The sequence below is a fragment of the Ctenopharyngodon idella genome, chromosome 1 (genome assembly GCF_019924925.1).
Source record: "Ctenopharyngodon idella isolate HZGC_01 chromosome 1, HZGC01, whole genome shotgun sequence".
NCBI classification, from domain to species: Eukaryota; Metazoa; Chordata; class Actinopteri; order Cypriniformes; family Xenocyprididae; genus Ctenopharyngodon; species Ctenopharyngodon idella.
In genome coordinates this window covers 38,185,231-38,201,080 of record NC_067220.1, presented here as the reverse complement: position 1 = coordinate 38,201,080, position 15,850 = coordinate 38,185,231, and the positions used below count along the sequence as shown (strand labels likewise).

The following is a 15,850-nucleotide window of genomic DNA, read 5'->3' as shown; positions in this document are numbered from 1 at the left end:
TTGATGTCTACTTCAGCACCCATGACCTATGGCGTCCTGGGGGACATCAAGAATCATTTGACAATTCACATTTGAATCAATCTCTGGTTGATTTATTCCAGTGTTTTGGATCATAATCACGATGCAATTAAATAACCTAACATAATTTAAAAAGTCATAATCAAAATACAAGAACACGTCCTGTGTGAACGACTCTTTAGTCTACCTCAGATTGTTGACTGTAGCAGTGTTATTTTAATATTTTTATATACTATTATAGCATTTATTAATATTTTGAATAGCATTTATTTTTATATGGACATTTTTTAATTTTAGTTTAATTTTGTTTGGTTTAATCTAGTAATTTTGTTATGTGCTTTTGTCATTTTTTTTTTTTTTTATATTTAGCTTCAGTTTCTTTTTATTTTAGTTTTTTTTAAAAGATTACATTCAACTGCAACTACTTGTCACTGCAAATACAGTACAGTACAAAACCAATAAAATACAAAAGCATCTAACCAGAAGTGCAAATAGTAATACAAGTATCTACTGGACTGTAGACCTGTGATGAGTGTATTTAATGATATTAAATAAAACAAACAATATTTTCAACCTCTAAAGCCACTTTTGTCTATCATTCAGTGCTTTCGTCTGCCACAACAAAGCAGTCTTTATGAACGTTCTTCATATTGATATATATAATTAATTGTGAATAATTAATTTGTTTACATTTTTTTTAAGTGATTTGTTATTCTTAGTCTCAAGCATGACAATATATTTAATATTCTCAGTCAGTCCCTAAAATTCCTCTGGTGAAAAAGTATTAAGTCACTGTTCACTTTTTTCAATTTTCAGTTCATATCAAGCATGATTCTCTGTAATAAGATCTTGACACATCAACCATCTGTAGCCATAAACATTAAAGAAGAAGTTGCATGCTCAGTGAACTTCTTCTTGGAAATGTACTGCAGTCTGAGTTTGGATGAATAATGTCCCTCTTGATAAATATAATGGAACCTGTTCCATTAAAGCAAAGGCTGTTCAGGATGGGGGTCATTGATTTACCACCAGGCTTCAGCAGTAATGGCTGCCCCTTTACACACCCCGAGAATACTGAGTGTACTGAGTTACCGAAAACTCCTTGAAAATAATTCTCCTTGGGATAGCTGTGATTATGCATGCAGCTGCATAAAGTTTGAGAATGTTGTGTTAAAGTCTAGGTAATATTTATTTGCATGGTGAATTTAACACCGCAAGTGTCTGCAGTTATTGTCCCCATCTGTTTTTCTTTTTCTCCAAGATGACAAAATAAATGTACTTGACTCCCTGTTTTTTACTGTGTGGCATTTACAAAAAGTCCCTCTGACATTTCCTTCTCTTTCTGCACTTTTCTCCCACCGTCTCATCTTTTTTATTTCCTTCTTACTTATTGGCCAGAAAAAAACATTGTCTTTTGAAAAACAAATCTGCATAGCCTTTATTTTCCCTCTAATTTTCTCTCCCTTTCTTCTGCCTCTTTCGAACACAGTCATCTTAATGAAGCACATTGCAGGTAGTTAACGACAGCACGGACAGTACACAGCACTATGCGTTCCATCACATCTCTTTCCAGCGCTTCAGACCTCCACTGACTTAACAGCAGGCACAAGTCTGCTACACCTGCTACACAACTCTGACCTTGGCAGAAAAGAAAGAGAAAGAGAGGAACATGTGGATGTATGTGTGTAAACATGCATGAGAGGAATTGAAGATATTGAGGGGAGAAAAGAATAGACATTGTGGCTCTGTTCCAAACCCGAGTGAGTCTACTGTCTTACACAGGCAGCTACTCTCCAAGAATCCTAATCAAGAATCCTGCTCTGAAATGATCTACATACACAACTTACTGCCAGTCATCTATGTAACAAGTGCAAGCTTTACGTGAAGTGTCTTCAAGGTTAGTCACCATGAAATCAAATTTGGCCATTCTTGTTTTTCTATGGAATATTGCAGGAATTATTATAAATTATTTATCCATGCACATCAATATTTTTTTAAAAATTCAAGTGCCCTTGTAATCTTTTATCAAGATACCTTCCCCTCCCACTTGCAGCACATCTCCCCAGCTAAGTCAAATATATTCTAGGAACATATTGCTAATGTTCCCATTAAGTTATGAAAATGTTATTTCTGAATTAAATAAAAAAATTTAAACATTTTTTCTTGGTTATGCTAACGTTAAGGGAACATTGAACAAGAAGTAACATTTAACAAGAATTAACATTTAAAATATGTCAGACAAACATCCAACTAAAAGGTTTTAGAATTCATGAACGATGTATAAATAACTCTTGAAATAACACTTCAAGGGTTAGTTTACCCAAAAATGAAAATTCTGTCATTAATCCTCACCCTCATGTCATTCCACACCCGTAAGACCTTCGTTCATCTTCGAAACACAAATTAAGTTATTTTTGATGAAATCCAAGAGGTTTTTTTTAATCCTCCATAGAAAGCTACGTAATTACCGTCATTAAAGGTCCAGAAAAGTAGTAAAGACATTGTTAAAATAGACTTGTGACTACAAGCGGTTCAACCTCAATGTTATGAAGTGACGAGAATATTTTTTGTGTGCAAAAACAAAACAAAAATAATGATTTATTAAACAGTTTCGTCTCTCCTTGACGTAGTAGGCACAGTGCAGTGCTTCGGTGTTGACTATAACGCCGACTCTGTATTGAAAAAGTATTCTGAACCACTGTAGTCACGCTGGCTATTTAACAATGTCTTTACTACTTTTCTAGACCTTTAATGACAGTAATTACATTGCTTTCTATGAGGGATAAAAAAAAAAAAAACTCTTGGATTTCATCAAAAATATCTTAATTTGTGTTCCGAAGATGAACGAAGGTCTTACGGGTTTGGAACGACGCGAGGGTGAGTATTTAGAAATGTAACTTTTTGGTGAACTAACCATTTAATTAACGTTACTAAAAGAACATTTGTTTATAACTTTGAGAGAACCTTGCCAGGACGTTAGCCAAACGAATGTTCCCTGTTAGCTAGGTCTTCTCTTCTCTGATGATGTGTTTTTTGGCACAAGTTTGGGACAACCTGTCACTATTATGAGATCACAGCAATAGCAAACCACAACGATCCAATTAATTCCAATTGACAAAATCAAGTCACATCCTACATTTTTTTTTGTTCGAGAACCTGTTTCACTCTAATAGGGAAGAAAAGACTCAACTTCCATTTCATGGTGACTTTAAACAAGTACAGTTCCTATCTACATGAATGGAGAAAGACTTAAATTCAAAACTGTTTGTAAAAAATATATTTCAATTACATTTTTCAAATCAGCACTAAACAACAATGTATCATCACCTTTAAGGTGTTTGCTCAAAATCAAGCAAAATAACAGTATTCAATAACAGGCTGGTCCTGTTAATGCACAAGAGCCTAGAGACTACAGAAAAGTCTTGCGACTTTTATTTCCATTCATTTTTCAAATTTCAAATTTCACATTTACTTGTAACATAAAAGTGGGCACAGCCATTTGTAACTTGAATGTTTGAGGCTACCAGTGTCATCCGCTTCCAGTTATTTTAGCTGTACTAAAATGGTCATTTATGCTGCTTGCTGCAAACTGGTAATTGTTATAAACACAGTGGTTTGCAGCACAGATAGTTTTACCATTTACTGCACTTTATTCTTCTAGTTATTCACTTTAGCGGCTAATGAATCAGAAGTCTTGCACCTTCACAGAAAACAGCTTACTTCCGTGTTGCAAAATAAGGTGAATACTGTCTATAAGATTCCAATATGCTATGCTAACAACACAATACTATCAACATTATTCTTGACATAAGAATGGGTGCAGCCATTTGTAACTTGAATGTGTGAGGCTTCATGGTGTCATTCGCTTCCAGTTATTTTAGCTGTACAAAAACACTCCGTTATGCTCTTTGGTACTGCAAACTGGTATTTGTTATCAAACTATTTTAATTAATTACCATCATCATAAACAAACTTGTTTGTAGCGCAAATAGTTTTACCATTTAGTGCACTTTGTTATTTTAGTTAATTCCCTATAGCGACTAATGGATCGGAAGTCTTGCACATTCATGGAAAATAGCTTACTTCCGCTTTGCAAAATAAGGTGGATAAGTACAAAAAAAAAAGTACTTTTTATCTGTACTTTTCAATATATTTTAATATACATACATACGTATATTTATTATTAAAATATATTGAAAAGGATCAATAATAAGCAGTTTCCTCTAATAAATATATATTTCACATGATAAAAATTTTATATTAGAATAAATAGTAACACATTACAATAAGGACTCATTTCATAACATTAGTTAATTCGGATCAAAAAGGATCAAAAAATAAATTATAGCATTTATTAATCTTTGTTAATATTAGTTAATAAAATACAATTGTTCGTTGTTTGTTCATGTTAGTTCCCTGTGCAAACACTAATGTTAACAGATTTCTGATTTTAAATATTTGTAAAGATTGAAATTTACATTACCTAAGATTGATAAATGCTGTAGAAGTATTGTTCATTAGCTCAGGTTAACTAATATAAATGTACTTATATTAAGAAATATGAAATTAAATTATGATTTATAATCAGCATGTCTTTCAACACTGTAAATCATCTTGGAACAAGCTTCATTAGCTTATCACAATGCATTCTGGGATTGCTTTATATACTAAAAACGAGTGTGTTTTATAATCTGCCCAAACTTCAGTTTCTTTTAAAGGCAGCAAAATTTCTCCTCATCTGAACAACCTTTGTACCTAAAATGTCTAGGTAGAAGTTGTATCTGTCATACCTTGGCGGCCATGATCATGGAAGAGCCTCCACGGATGCCCAGGATGGGGATGTGCGTCTGAGCCGAGATGAAGTCCAATATCTGGGCGATGGCCTCCTGATCGGTATCATCCCCAAACACCACACCCTGGAGCCAGTTCCGTGACATTAGAGCACAGATGCGGTTTATGATACTCTTGGGGTCGGTTTCGTTCATTGTGACCAGCTCGACTTTAGGAGGAAGAGGCACATGTAGGAAGTCCTCTTTCTCCAGACCTTCAGAGAGAGACACCTCGCTGGAGTTTCCCACAAGGATCACTGCGATGCTAAGGCCTTGAGCAAACTTTGGTGGCAAGGGAGGACCCACTGGATTGACTCCTGGCGGAGGATAATGAGGAGGGCTGATGATCGATTGGCCTCGCTCGCCACCGCTCATGCCCCCGACGGGCGTCCCGATCCCGCCTCCACGGCGACACTCGCAGGTGGGGAAGAAGAAGAGAGAGAGGAGAAGCAGCGAGAGGGAGAGGGCCGGTTTGGAAGAGGAAGCAAGGGAGACGAAAGACAGGACGCGACGGTCGGAGAAAGGGGAAGAGGAGAGGTGGAGGCTGACAAGCATGGCGGAGGAGTGAAGATACAGTCCCTGCAGACAGAGAAAAAGAGGAGACAGAGGGAGACGACTTTAGTTCGGGAGATGAATTCACATCAAATCTACATGATTTAAACTCTGGCTGGTGAAAGTTGAGTTGCAGTACGCAAGTAAAACTGACGAGAGACCTGTCGTTTTAAAAAGAGCATGTGTCCTCATTTCAAGTGTCTGTCCTCTTCATTATTGACATATGTTGGACAGAAATCACAGAAACAGGCAGTCTTGGGAAATGAGGTCATTTGCAGCAGTAAACACATTACGTTTATCTAATTGAGGACATGCAAATGACTTCTAAGGTTTTTACATACAGCAATTACAGCTACTCTATGTAACTTTTTTCTTCAAAATTAATTTAAATAAATCACTACGGTAAGCCTATAATTATTTATATTTTAGAGAAGTCAGGAAGTCAAACTGCATACTTCTGTGACTGTCCTTTATTCATGCATGTTTACGTCATATTCATAAAAAAGGAAAGATGTTCAGGCTACTATTATAAGCAGTGAAAGGTGTCATAGTAACTTTAAGCGAAAACTACAGTGCCTGTAATAAAACACGAATCAACATAGTTTCCAAAGCATCTCATTTGCTGTGTACTGACTAGGTTCACAAAACAATGTTTACTTTACTTAATGTTACTTCTTTGGTCTATTTGCCTAAAAACAGTTAGGCAAATTAACAGTTTCCAACATTTTACATTATCTGATATGAATAGCAATCGTTACGTCTAATGTCAGAGCTGCCAAACTTTTGTAACGTTATATTTAACAATTGTTTTTATAATTCAAATCAACAGCAACATACTTACCTGCTAATATAACATTTTTTGAATGTCCTACTTTCGTTATTGCAGGAGTATTTATGTTGTTACTGACATTTGCACTAATAACGCAATCACATGTAACAATAGGCACAGCGGTGTGCCTAAAAGTAATCAGATTCATCTACGCAGAACAGCAGAGACGACCCATATTATTACCAAAACAATGTTCCTCCCCAAGTAACTTATAGTTTTATCCCTTAACTTTTTATGCATCAATCTATTGCTAAAGGAAAACCTTTTGCATTTTTAGATTGATAGAAATATAGTTTTATAGTTTTTATTTTTACCTTTAATGACATCCCAAATGGAGGTTTTGTCAGATCTGAGAACAAATTTTGTCCCCAAATTATTGCACACTTTTTATGCTGGGGATTTGCCATTGACATCAGCTGTTTTTATACTAAGGTAATGCTATTTTCTGTCCCTTATGGGGACATTTGGTTCCTACAGTGTAGACAAAGCCTGGCCCACACATTCATGCACTTCAAAAATGAGCTCAAAGAGTTCAAATAACCTGGATTGTGAAACACAGTGAGAAAGAAATAAACTGTGTGTACAGAGAAAGAGAGAGAGAGAGAGTATTGTGTGCACAATGAATACCAAATGCAATTAGATGAATAAGATACAAGTTGATTTATTAGCAAACAGCATACTCTCTTACACACACACAAACACACACAGTGACTGACATTGGCCAATTATCTTTCTGTGATGTTTTTGAGGAACAATTATTGTTATTTAGGGCAATTTTCATTAGCAGAGGTGTGGAACAAGTTAGTCATTAGTGAATAAGTCTGTTTGTTAAAGACGCAGTAAAGACCGCATGACGTAATTTTCATCTTCAGAAGGGTCCACGGACGTCCGTGCACAGCCCAATTTTTGAGACCGTGCAGAGCGGTCGCACTTTGTGCGTGTACAACAGCGCATACAAAATGACTTGAGCGCTTGAAAGCAAAATCCACTAGATAGTGCACACGCACCGAACGCGTCTTTCTGCGCTTACGGCCAAAGGAGTATACTTTGAAAGGCTTGTGCACTCAACTGTGCGTGAGACGGAGCGGAACGCAGAAAATTAAGTATACCCGGGCCTTAAGCAGTTTCTGAGAAACGCTGTTGAAAGTGGATCGGACCGAGCACCACAACACACTTGTAGTCAATCAGTAGTTGAGGACATATACACTGATGATGGGGCAGGAGAGAGAGTGAGCAAGAGGTAGATTTGAAGAAAGACTGTAGAAAGAGAGATGGCTGAGAGACATTACAAAAGAGAAAAGCTCAGAGGAATATCACTGGAAAAATATGGGGTTACGATCAGACAAGAGCTTTAAGACCCGCATTAATATTAAAAAAGCTTTCTAGTGCTGGAGAGAGCTAGGCGGGAAGGCCTGAAATCAGAGGCTGAGGTTGCGTTGTTTCTGCTCCATGCGCAAGTAACATTGTAGTTTCTTTTCTTTTCCATTGAAATAGGAATTTGCGTGGACATACGCTACCATTCCAAAGTTTGGGATCAGTAAAACTAATACTTTTATACAGCAAGAATGCATTGATCAAAAGTGACATTAAAGACATAAAAAATTTAGATTTGTCAAAAGTACCAACTTTGAGCGCTGTTGAGCGGATTCGTAAACACCTCTGATTGGCCATTGTGTTCACGCATTCATCAGATACGTCTGTGATTGGCTACCATGATCAACGCACGGGAGCGTTTGAAAGCACACGGAAGTGTTTGAATTTGAAAGCGGGACTGGGAGGTCCGCGATAGACGCCTGCTTTCAAACGCTCCCGTGTGTATCTGTGTAAGCGTTCGATGAAGCATTGATGATTTTTTACAACGTTTTTGAAGTGTTGATAATTGAAGCCAACTACAGACATATCTGTTGAGTACGTGAACACAATGGCCAATCAGAGGTGTTTACAAATCCATTCAACAGTGTTCAAAGCGTCACATTTTTTTAAAATTTCAGTACCGACTTGGTACCGAAGTCGGTACTTTTGACATCTCTAAAAAGATTTCTATTTCAAATAAATGCTGTTTGTTTGAACTTTTATCAAAAGAATCCTGAAAAAAATAATCATGGTTTCCATAAAAACTATTACGCAAAACAACTGTTTTGAACACTAATAATAATAAGAAATGTTTCTTGAGTAGCAAATCAACATATCAGAATGATTTCTGAAGGATCATGTGACTGAAGACTGGAGTAATAATGCTGAAAATTCAGCTTTACTATCACAGGAATAAATTACATTTTAAAATATATTAAAATAGCAAACACTTATTTTGAATTGTAATAATGTTTCACAATATTACTGTTTACTGCATTTTTGATTAAATAAATGCAGTCTTTGTGAGCAGAGACTTCTTCCATTTTGCGTGCAGAAAGCATCTTTTGAATACTTTTTCTTTTTTCTTTTTTTGTGGCAAGAAACATTTAAATCATATATTTCTTTCTTTATATTACAGTAGATATTTTACCGGTAGCAGCCAATTTTTGGAGGGTAACAGACTAAATGACATGCCAGCAAACAGCCACAAATCTCATTTCAAGGGGTCTTTAAAGAACAGGTAGAGAAAAAAACAGGAAAAGAAAAACATTGTGGGTGAAGAGGAGGACAAAAAGATGAAAGGACAACATAAGTGAGGCATTGCTCGGAAAGAAAGCAAACACGCTTGAAAAAGGAAGACTGCTTTTACAAGGCTAATTATTGGAGGTTTGTCAGTGCTAATTGCAGGTACACATGCTAATTGTGAATTAGCTCTCTCTGCTGCAGACGAGAGAAGAGACGGAGGAGGACAAAGTGTGGGAGGAAGAAAGAGAAAGAAAGTGAGAGAGAAATCAGTTGAGGGGGAATGGAAAAGTATGGAGATGAACTGCAAAAACAAATTGAAAAAAGGGAAAAGAGAAAATTACAAGACTAAACGAATGAAGCAGAGACAGAACGAGAGCAATGACGAAAAAGAGAAAGCGTTCTAATAATCAGCTCATTAAGAGAAGGTAAGCAAAGAGAAACACACAGATCGGACGGATAAGCACTAGATAGGCAGATAGAAGACTAGGAGAACAGCAGCTGGGTGAACAAGAGAGGGAGGAGAGACTAAGATGCTCTATTTGGCTCTGCCTCTCATTTTAACAGCACTTGGTTTCCATAGCAACTATTCAAATGAACCTTCCTCCACACACACACACAAACAGAGACTGCTATATACAGACACAGTTATATAGATTTTGTGGTCTTAAAGTCCATAGTAACACCTATTCACAGCCTACTGAAAAAGGCATTTTGATATACATTGTGAACATACATGAAACCACCATTTCTTGCAATAATAATGCGAAGAAGAATGATAAATAAATAAATGAAATAAAACACACACACCTCCCACACATTTTCTCCTAAGGAGCTAAAGGCTCAATGTCAGCTCCACAAATGTTTTTTCAAACTGCATGTTACAGAACCGTCTGAAATGCTCGTGCGGATTTATAGCTAGGATTTCATATACACATGTAAAATACACACCAATGATATAGCAGACTTCTGAAATGGAGGAAAAGTTCTCTCTTTGTGTTTAGGTGGCTTTAGTCCAGGGTAAATTCATGTTCCAGTTTTATTTGATGTTTACACAGTTTCTGGGTTAAAGGCATAAGGAACATAATTTGCCTTAAAGTACGATCAAGAAACTAATACTGCAATGTTTTTGCACTTATATCACTATTAACAGTGTCACACCAAAGGTAAAAAATATGTTTTTAAATGTAAATAACAAACTCTATATATATTATATATTATCATTATTAATATTAATATTATATATTATCAATATATATATATACAATTTTTAATCTAATTCTTTACAAAATGATCAGTTTTGGCTGAGAAATTACCCCAAAATATAAATTAAAGTCATTATTGTGTTAAATGAGAAAAGTATCAAGCAGATATTTCAAAAAGTAGCTTTAGAAAGAAATATTTTATTTAATTCGACATTTAGGCTACAACAGCCATGATTTTATTTTCATTTTGGCAAAATTGAGCAAAAACAGACAATATTGTGTCTAAAATATAACACAATTTTAACTTCTTATTTATTGAACTGTTGTACACTGCAAAAAATGCTTTTCTCGAGAAAAGAGTTTTTGTCTTGTTTCTAGTCCAAATATCTAAAAAGTCTTAAATCAAGAAGCATTTTCTAGACAAGCAGAAATAACTGTCTTGTTTTCAGAAAAAATAAGTCAAAATTAAGTTTTTGTATTTCAAACCAAAAACAAGATTATTTTATTTTATTACACCATTGGTAAATTATTTTGCTTGTTTAAAGGAAAAAAATCACTTAATTTTGACTTATTTTTTCTGAAAACAAGACAATAATTTTGACTTTAGATATTTGGACTGGAAACAAGACAGAAAAACTAAGTAAGAAAAGCATTTTTGCAGTGTATAAAATCAATATCACATCTGCACTCATGCTATTCGAGACAAAAACAGCACTTGTGAGATATTGCAGTCGTTGCTTGTGTGATATTGCTTAACTATATCATATATGATATAAATAATTAAATATGAGACAATAACTCATGCAGGGGCATTTTTGACCCAATATTTTGAATTTTAGGGGCATTCTAACTGCATTCTAGGCTACATCACGCAGTGAGTTGTTGCCCTGCTTCAAGGGTCAGTTCACCCAAAAATGAAAATTCTGTCATTAATTACTCATCCTCATGCCGTTCCACACCCTTAAGACCTTCGTTCAATTTCAGAACACAAATTAAGATATTTTTGATAAAATCCAAGAGGTTTTTTTATCCTCAATAGAAAGCAACAAAATTACCACATTCAAGGTCCAGAAAAGTAGTAAAGACATGGTTAAAATAGTCAACGTGACGGCAGTGGTTCAACCGTAATGTTATGAAGCGACAATAATACTTTTTGTGCACAAAAACAAAACAAAAATAATGACTTTATTCAACAAATTTGTCTCTCCCCTGTCATTCTCCTATGCTATTTTCGTTGCAGAGCTTCCAGGTTCTACGTCAGAACGCCGGCTCAGTATTGGCCGACGCTGTTCACTTGAGCAGCACGAGGCATGCATGTGATGCTGACGCAGGAGCCGGCCAATACTGAGCCAGCGTTTGGACCTAAACACGGAAGCGCTGAACTGCGTTCGCTGCGTTCGCTGCGTTCACTGCATTCACTGCGTCAACTGCATTCGAGTCTGACAGGGTAGAGAAGAAACTGTTGAATTGAACGTTATTTTGTTTTTGCGCACAAAAAGTATTCTCGTCGTTTCATAACATTAAGGTTGAACCACTGTAGTCACGTGAACTATTTTATCAATGTTTTACTACTTTTCTGGACCTTGAATGACGGTAATTATGTTGCTTTCTATGGGGGATAAAAATAAAAAAAACCTTGGATTTCATCAAAAATATCTTCATTTGTGTTCTGAAAATGAACAAAGGTCTTATGGGTGTGGAACGACATGAGGGTGAGTAATTAATGACAGAAATTTCATTTTTGGGTGAACTAACCCTTTCACGTTCATCGCCAATCAACTGTATGAAATGTAAGATGACCTGCGTAGGTCTGGCGGGGTGCGTTAAATGCGTTAAATCATTTTAACATGTTATTTTTTCCTTAACTAATTAATTATATGTATGTTAGTGTAAATAATAATAACTAAAAACAACTATTAAGCTCACTCGTAGATAATGTTATTGCGAGTTCTTTATAAAAGTGCAAAATCTGCAAATGTCCAAGTGTTTGAACCATGAATGTTCCACTAGTTTGAACCATTCATGACAAACTGCAAACTGGTGAGAACATAATGGGCAAACTTTATTGCACTGACAGCCAATCACAGTGACATGGAGGCACGGCTTTTCACTTGTATTTTTTCTTAATGTTAAACCCAAAGCTCAAAGGAGGTTTTGATCTCCCTCAGAACCACTGTTGACTAGTGTAGCTGTTCGATGGTGAAAAATGTGTAATTTACACATTTTCAGTCGTTGTATATTACATAAATACATCATAAATACATCTATTGTAATATTAGTTTTGTCTTATTTTTGTGTTGTCGATTATTTGCCTCTCAAGAGAAAATGCTCCTAGAAATACTTTTATACATGCTTGCACACCCAAACATCTATCTATGTCTGTTGTCTCTGTACACGGGTGTTTGTTGTGAAGAATTCCAGTGTCGCTCAACATTTGTTGGATGGCTACCACTAAAGCTTAAGTTTAACTGACATAGATGACAAAAAATGTTACATATACACGCACATTCCCCGTGGTGCCGTATAATATCCATGCATCTGCCTGCTCCGATAGATTGCTCTCTCTTGATTTTCTGTGAGACAGTTGTGCACGGCCTAAGGCCTGATTGACAATTGGCTTAAGACGAGAGAATGGTCCCAAGGGCCTCAGATTGGCTACAATGGTCAGAAAGCTTCCAACAGGCCTGGGTTGGTGTCAGCTAAAATGCCTTTTAGAATGACTTATTGATCTTAAAAGCAGTCGATGATCAAAACTAGAACCAAACCAACATGATTACTGCAATCCAGTACAAACCAAACAAGACTTACTAGTAAAACTGACACAGTTAAACTGAGCGCGCACAGGGAAGGGTAGACTACAACGTGTGTAGGTATCCTGACATTGTGCACATTTTAGAGGGTGAGAGAGGATGTGAAATGAATAAATACAAGTGTGTACATTTGAGCACTGTAATACATCTCTTTTTCTTTCATTGCTTTGGGAAACACAGATAAGGCATTTTTCTATGCAATCCTCCATCTCAGTTCTTCCTGGCGAAGTAATAAATTATGTATTCAACAAAATGTTTGTACAAAAGCCCCTTTACAGACTCCCTCCCATCTCAAACGAGCTCTGTTTCAGAGCGGGAGGGAAAGCTTTGATAACAACCAGAAACTGAATTAACATTCATTGATGCAGTTATACAGAATGAATTCCGATAAACCCGAAACAGTTGATTCAATTCCGAAACACACAAAAACGCTATTTAATTCAGCATAAAGAGATGACGGGGTTTGTAACATATCGTGTAACAGAAGAACCATACGCACGCATGCACTCACTCACACACAGCCCACACTTAAAGTGAGAGATTAGGCTGTCTAGTAATCCAGTGCAACACTATGGAGGTCTGCCTTTTTACGTCAAATAATCTCTGGGTACATGTAACGCACACACACACCAACCCATGCAAATAACACTATCAGAGAGAAACGACTTGGTATTTACCGCTAACTAAGCTCATTTTCATACTTAGAAGCTAAGACAGAAATGCTGGCTAAATGTCTGTGCAAGCATACGTTCCCAAATACACACCTCGCACACACTCCAGTCTCTAAGGTATATCTGTCATAGCACAGTGAGTGCGCTTCCATTAAGCAGTGTTTATGAACTCCTGCCTCTGAGCTGTAACCTTTACTGAAGTCCTCTCTCCTCACAATGACGCTTAAATAACAGCCAGCAGCAGTTTGCTCTGCCAGTTTTGGCAACTATGCTTCCCAGTATTAAATCAGATTTTTGGGATCATTTTTCAATTATCATTTTGTTTACAAAGAATATGTCGGGGTACGTTTATTCACACTACAGCAGTAAAATCCCAGTCATACATGACCATCTAACTATCTAGGTGGCAGTACAACCTCAAAATCTCTGTGTACAAATATAAAGGTTTTTCAAGAAAAAAAAAAAGAGAAAATGACATTCACTTATATTATAATTTGATTTGCAATCAGGTTAATGAATATTATATGACAACTGGTGTCATCTGAATCAGCAGTTTCATTTTGCATTACCATTTAAAAGTTTGGAGTCAGTTTTTTTTTTTTTTTTTTAAATAAATTGATACTTTTATTTAGAAAAGATGCATTAAATTTATCAAAAGTAAAGGCTAAATGGTTATAAAAAACTATTTAAGTTCATATAAATGCTGTTCTTTCAAACTTTCTATTCATCAAAAAATCCTGGGAAAAAATACCACCCAGTTTCCACAAAAATATTCAGCAGCACAACTGTTTTCAACATTGATAATAAAAAATGTTTATTGAGCACCAAATCAGCATAATAGAATTATTTCTGAAGGAAATGAAAATTCAGCTTTGCCATCACAGGTAGGGGTGGGAGATATGGCAAAAATATCAAGATTTTTGTCAGGCAGGATCACGATCCATGATTTTATCACAATTCTTTTTCGTGTTGGTTTTTAAGACTTTTTTGCAAGTCACCCAGCAGCACAGCCAAACTAATTTCCATATTTTAAAAAATTAGCGATACAAGATAACAAAATATAAAAGAAAAAAGAATGACAGATCACTTAGGCCAAAGTAGAGGTGGGCCAAAATCTTGTTTCACTGCATTTTATTTCATTATTCAATGACGTGATGGGTCTTTTTTTTTTTTTTTTTTTTTTTTTTTTTGTCCAAAGGCCTTAATAATAATAAAAAACAAAAATATGACATCCAAAGAATGTAAGGTAGTACAACTAGATCTCTTTTATTGAATCCAAAAGGTTTTAATTATATTTTGCTACATATAAAATTAGGTTTTTGAAGTGTCAAAAGGTCATTCGGTTTAACCGTCCACCAGCCATTTCATTTGTGATTAAAATATCTTAAAATATAATAAATGTATATATTTTTTATTCTGGCATGATTTTATAACATCATATATCAACATGTTATTAAAATTATGTGTAGAAGTCGTTGCTTTGTTATGAGAAAGTATGTCTGGAAAAATGAATTTCATTGATGTCATTCGGAGTAAATGGACCATTCTGGATCAAGTCATGCGGTCAGTATCATGTGACAGGATGTGACATCATTCAGACACCTGCAAAGGACCACATGGTCGTGAAGCAAAGTAACTAACTCTCGTTTAACTATCTGAAAAATTCATGTTTTCACTTGCTCATACGCATGTCCTGAAACATCAGGTCATTCAGTACAACCGCTATAAAACATGGAAAATGTTGTAATGTTTTAAAAACTTGTACTAAATATAAAATGTTTAATTGTCCTTTTGCTTGCTAGCTAGCAAGCTAACTAGCTGGCTAGTTAGATATCAGCCTGTTAACATTGTTCGAAAATATTGTCATTTGGTAAAACCAAAAGTGTTATTCGGTAAAACCGTAATTTTGGTTAAACCGAATGACTTTTTTGATGACAAATTTTGTCCATCTTGTAAAAAAATGACAAAAGCAGTGTTAATTGATTATAAAAACCACATAATCTCATTGTTAACACTTAATAAAACTGGGTTTTTTTTTTTCACTTTTAAAAACATTATTTGTCAATGGCCCATGTATTTGACAGTTTAAGCGCAATAAGATGCAAAGAGAACTACTCATTACTCACGCATTGTGACAGGATGTTAGTGTGCGTGCGCTACAAGTGTATGTTCTTTAGAAAATAGCATGTCAGAACAGCGTGCGACTAAATTGTTTAACTGGTAAGGCTTTAAAACGGATGCAAATAATATACTTTAGTGACTGCAAAGAACTGCAATGTCACATACACGTAACCCTACCACTTGCTAAAAATGGGATGTGAATGTACGTCTTATTGTACAG

At 35.6% G+C, this 15,850-nt stretch overlaps 1 protein-coding gene across 4 annotated transcripts in view; it reads right to left on the bottom strand.

Annotated features, from left to right (window-relative positions):
- grin2bb (glutamate receptor, ionotropic, N-methyl D-aspartate 2B, genome duplicate b) overlaps positions 1-15,850 on the bottom strand; it is a 115,294-nt gene that overhangs the window by 85,622 nt on the left and 13,822 nt on the right. For all 4 annotated transcript variants that reach the window (XM_051888494.1, XM_051888507.1, XM_051888508.1 and 1 more), the window contains exon 3: positions 4,809-5,426. In XM_051888494.1, coding sequence (XP_051744454.1) covers positions 4,809-5,426 — 618 coding nt within the window. The remainder of the gene's footprint in view (positions 1-4,808; positions 5,427-15,850) is intronic.